General features: G+C 31.0%; 1 protein-coding gene across 6 annotated transcripts in view; it reads left to right on the top strand.

Moving 5' to 3' along the window:
• The first annotated feature begins 1344 nt into the window (after nt 1–1344).
• Nucleotides 1345–5704, top strand: part of LOC116853628 — a 7231-nt gene continuing 2871 nt past the window's right edge. The window contains exons 1-6 of one of the 6 annotated variants that reach the window (XM_032834763.1): nt 1349–1578; nt 1691–1724; nt 2782–2844; nt 4244–4447; nt 4635–4808; nt 4966–5067. In XM_032834763.1, coding sequence (XP_032690654.1) covers nt 4246–4447; nt 4635–4808; nt 4966–5067 — 478 coding nt within the window. In that variant the 5' untranslated portion in view covers nt 1349–1578; nt 1691–1724; nt 2782–2844; nt 4244–4245. Of the gene's footprint in view, nt 1579–1690; nt 4448–4634; nt 4809–4965; nt 5068–5704 lie in introns of all 6 variants that reach the window. The other 5 variants (XM_032834758.1, XM_032834757.1, XM_032834762.1 and 2 more) reach the window with 5 other exon arrangements.

Here is a 5704-nt window from a genome sequence, read left to right as displayed (position 1 = left end):
AGGAACAATAGAAGGGTTTTTATGCAAATACTGCAATGCCTACATTCCTACATTTAATATGGCAACCTCCCATAAGTGTTTCAGGAATAAAGAAATATATGTTGACTGTAATAACGTTTTATTTGCATATAATGAGAAAGATGTCGATGATTGTAAGTTTATTTATTGTTACAACAATATAATTTATAAAACTCAATTTCTAACTTAAAAAATTTAAAGATTTCTTTTCAACAAAATTGTAATATGTTTATATAAAATATATAATACTCGCCATATACATAATTTATACTAAGCATACATTGTGAAATATAGTTATTATTTTCTTTAATCTATTCTCTTACAGCATGTGATATCTGTTAAGAGTTGGAATGTGCTTCTACAGGCAGTAGTGAACAATCTATTAAACATAACAAAAGTAATATATGATTATATATATTTGAATATATATTTAAATTAAAGTTATTTTTCTATATCATTTTGGAATGTGCTGATTATATATTACAGGCGCTGTATGGACTGATAACGCAACAATGGCTCTTCTTAGTCTGTATGAAGCCAATATGCATATTTTAGATCATCCAAAAAAAAAGGTAGAATTTGGACAGCAATAACAGATGGTCTAAGAGATTTCAAAATTGAGGTATGTGATAAAGATAGCATACTTTTTATACACAAAAATGAACGGCTAAAATGACTGCTAATTATAATATATTTATTTTATCTCATACTTGTAATATATTATATCATAGCAATGCTTTTGTTCCAAATAGTGTTTTCTTTTAACAGATATCTAATGATCAAGTTAGATGGAAAATGAACGCCTTACAAAAGAAATATAAAGAATGTTGCGATAACAATGACAAGTCAGGCAGGGGTAAAATGGAATTTAAGGCTCCTGGGGAGTGAACGAAGAAGTCCGTGTTGACGGTGGAGTCATAGTAGTTAGCGGTAGGAATGAGAACCTTGTGTAGCACGTTTACTGCATGGTAACGCATTTTGGTTTTGTTCCGTGATATGAATACTTGAGTTTGGTTCTGTTCCGTGCTATGAGTTACCGTATAGTACCCAGATAGCACAAGATGTCCTATGGACGTCCATTAAATGTCCATTTTACGTCCGCATGTCCATGAACATAAAATGGACGTCCATCGTATATCCGATTTTGGACACATCAAGACGTCCATATTAGGACATCCGTATGATGTCCAATGTTGGACGTCAATGGACATTGACGTCCAAAAATTGTAATAGTGAATTTGATTGCTTGCACTAGTGGGCACTGAGTGTGCTTTAAGAGGTGTTTACAGTTTGTTCGTATGTGTGTGTGTGTATATATATATATTTATGTGTATACATATGTGTGTGTGGATATGTGTATATATAGGTCGTCTTAAACATATATTTCATTTGGGGCTCGCAACGACGCGACCGTTAAGTGGAACGCACTCTGAGTGCAGCTATAAAGAACAAACTTAACCTCTACCAGTTGCCCACCGTCTTGTAACATCGAGAAACGATTGTTGTTCCGAATATTGAGTATAAAATTTCCCGTGCGCACCTATCATTATAAATAAATTGGTAAGTAGACTGCATTGTAATTGTAAATGTGTCTATACTTACTTTACAAGTAAGTATAGAAAGAAAATTAGATAGATGATATGGATATGCAAGTTACATCTTTATGTTGTAGGTATTACGCAGATTGTACACAATTCGACTATTCGGTGAGTATTGTGAGTTATATAATTCACTGTGATTTCCTTTGTAATTTACTTTGATGTATGATTACTGTTCCATTATATATAATGCCCAAAGTAAATAGAAAATATTATAAACGAGCCAAACAGATAGCTGATGCATCTGTTAATAGCGTTGAATATATTTCTGATGCATCTTCAGTTTTAAGTACTGATTCAAGTAATATATTATCAGTAGAGCTTCAGAGACATGAACGTGTAAATACAATTGATTTTAATAAAGAATTAGATGAAACTTTATCAGACCCAAGTGATGAAGAAAATTACAACGATAATTATGAATTAATAAATAATGAAGAAGCTCTTTATAGGGAGGAAAACAATGATACAGATAGCTATATTAATGATGTTAGTGCAGTTTATCACAATGTTTTAGATAATGTGGAATATGAGAATGGTAATGTAAGATTTACTTCACAGTTGCAAGGATGGGCTATTAGACATAGAATAACTCATGTCGCTTTAAATGAATTGTTAGAATATATAAAACCTAGATATCCAGAAGTCCCAACAGATGCTCGTACATTGTTAGGTACTGTAAGGAAGGTACATACAGATAATGTTGAACCAGGGCGTTATTATCATTTTGGTATAAGTAATTGCGTAGAAAATCTTATACAAAAATCGCAGCATCATTTTCAAAATATACAATTAATTGAAATTATCATAAATATTGATGGCTTGCCTTTGTTTAAAAGTTCAGGGAGTCAGGTATATCCTATCTTATGTAGTTTGGTTACCAATTATACTAACGTTGGCATTATTGGGATTTATCATGGATATCAAAAGCCTGCAGATGCCAATCATTTTTTACAAAATTTTGTAAAAGAAGCCCAAAATTTAATAAATCATGGTATAACAGTTAATGGAATAATATATCCATTTAAAATTAAAGCTTTTATTTGTGACCTACCAGCAAAATGTTTTATAAGATATACAAAAGGGCATTCAGGTTTTTATTCGTGCACAAAATGTGAAGCTAAAGGCAAATATTTTCTTAATAGAGTGTGTTTCCCGTACTTAGACATTTCCAATGTAAGAACAGACAAAAACTTCAGGCTAAAATCACAGCCAGATCACCACACAGGTACATCGATATTAGAATTGATTCCAAATGTAGATATGGTGTATGATTTCCCATCAGATCCCATGCACTTAATTTTTTTGGGAGAAGTTAAAAAACTTGTTCTTTTATGGGGCTACGGAAAACCCGGTGCTAAATTATCATCGCAACAAAAATCGATTATATCAACATTGTTAGAAGAGCAAAAACACAATATACCATGCGAGTTTAATAGAAAACCACGATCTTTATTAGAAAGTAAAAGATGGAAAGCCACGGAATATAGGACATTTTTATTATATACAGGGCCGTTTGTATTAAAATCTGTACTTAATCATGATAAATATTTAAATTTTATAACTTTACATGCAGCTATCACTATTTTATCTAGTATAAAGTATATTGAAGTGCATTTTGATTACGCAAAATTATTATTACGATATTATATTGAAACATTCATTATTCTGTATGGTAAAAAGAATGCATCACATAATACGCATAATTTGTTACATCTTTCCGATGATGTGAAAAGATTTGGATTACTGCAAAATTTCAGTGCTTTTCCGTTCGAAAATTATATGCAATCTATTTTAAAAATGATACGTAAAAATGACAAGCCTTTGGAGCAAATTGTTTGTCGGATAAGCGAACAAAACAATTATATTAATCTTAATTCACATTTGAAACAATGTCATGAACCTCAATTAAATCCACACTCAAATGGCCCGCTTATCAATTGTCACAATTATAATCAATTTAGTAAGGTTGTGTTTGAAAAATTCTTATTAACAAATAAAGAACCAAATAATTGTTGTTGTTTGCTGGATGGAAGTATTATTATTGTCTTAAATTTTGCTTCTAATAACAAGAATACTATTGTAATTGGAAAGAAGTACAAGAAACTTACGGATTTTTATACGGAACCTTGCAAATCTTCAAAATTAAATATTTATGAAGTATGTGATCTCGGCAATTTACAAATGTGGAACTTGGACCAAATCGCAAATAAATGTGTTAAATTACATTACAAAGAGACACATGTTATTTTTCCTTTGCTACACTCACAATTATAAATTATTAGTTTTCCTTCCCAGGCGGCAGAGTGACGTCACATGACGTATTAATAACGTCTTAATGACGTCTGTGACGTCATTAAGACGTCTTAACATGTCATTCTGCTGCCTGGGTTGCTACTGTATATCTAATAAAGTATATGTAAAAATTCTAAGTACATACATTTATATATAATATCAATAGAATAACTGCTTGTGCTTTTTGTCGTAGCTTCCAATGTCAAAATAGTTAATAGTAAAAGCGTTAAAAAAGAAATACATTATACACTCAAAAGATGCGATACTTTGGTGTATTATTATTTTCGCAATCTATGAAATATTGTTATACTCCTGCTTTTATATTTGTGTAGCAATGGAGAAACCGACGTGGACGATAGTTAAGTTCTCGACGGATAACACCGTTGAAGCAGTACCATCAAGCTGGATAGAACATAACAAATGCTATTGGCCTCCATTTAAATATGAACAAATTATCGCTGCAATAAGAAAAAATATGGAACGAAACACATGTTGGCCATCTTACGATATTATTATGTTTCGAAATAGCACATATGGTTAGTATTATTGAACGTAGAAAAATCAACATTTAAATTAATATTATTTTTCTAGAAGTAAAGCAATATATATACACACACATCTAGCGTTTCCGTTTACTATAACTTATAACGTTAATATTTAATATAAATTTATATAATATAAATCTTTTTTATACTATTATAAAATTTATTTGCATAATTTCAGATGACTACAATACAGCAAGACTTAAAATAAAAAAAGCAGAATGTACATCCGACTTAAATTCAGAGATTGATGAAAGCATAAAACGAAAAAGAAAAAAAAATCCATTGTATCTGAGTGACACCGATGATTATGATCAATATAACAGCGGCTGCCTAAAACGGAAGACAATGAAAAGTTTGTTTCAAAATTAACAACAATTTTTTTTTATTTATTCCTGTGTCATTATTAGTAAAGCCTATTTCATAATAGTACAGTCTATTTTAGTTCATAATATTGTAGTGTATTTGATAACAATTTACCAATGTATATTTTAAATTATTTTTTTCATCAGTTGATAAAACAGTCCACAACAATATTAGGAAACTAGTCATAGAATCCAGTGAAGAGTCTGAAGAGGCTGACAGCATTCTTCCAAAACATCCCATAATGACAGGTACAATATCCAGGACACACAAAATATCATCGATTTTACAATATCAGCTGAATCATATGGTATATTATGAAACTGTTATTTTGTTGTATAAAAAAGTAACAGTTACGTAATATACCATATGATTCAGCTGACCTTGTAACATCGAAGATACTTTGTTCCACGGAATAAGCAATGGATTACATTTCTTTTTTATTAAACTTTTTATTTAACTATGTATTCTTTATATACAGGGTGATTAGAAGCAACCTTATGTCTTTGAAAAGACAATGCTGATAACAATCAGAGATAACTTTTTGTCTTTGTCTTAGCCCAGCAAATACAATGTTACATGTAACGTACATGTTAGTCAAAATTTCGTACTCAACAATGTAACTGTTATATAACACGTGTGTTACGTGGAAATTGTATATGTACGTTACATATAATATTGTGTTTGCTGGGAAGTCTAGTTTTTTAAATAGAGGCAGGAATAATTTTCTTATCATGAGACAGTTACAAGAAATAAGCAGTACCGGTACAACTTACCTCAGATATGGGCGCTTATAGCACACACACACACACACACGCGCGCGCGCGCGCGCGCGCGTGTGTGTGTGTGTGTGTGTGTATGTATGTATGTATGTATGAATGTATGTAT

Source organism: Odontomachus brunneus, unplaced genomic scaffold (genome assembly GCF_010583005.1).
Source record: "Odontomachus brunneus isolate Ranch 3 - 2012 unplaced genomic scaffold, Obru_v1 Obru_scaffold_392, whole genome shotgun sequence".
NCBI classification, from domain to species: domain Eukaryota; kingdom Metazoa; phylum Arthropoda; class Insecta; order Hymenoptera; family Formicidae; genus Odontomachus; species Odontomachus brunneus.
Note: the sequence above shows the minus strand (reverse complement) of the source record. Positions and strands in the feature narration are given on the sequence as shown.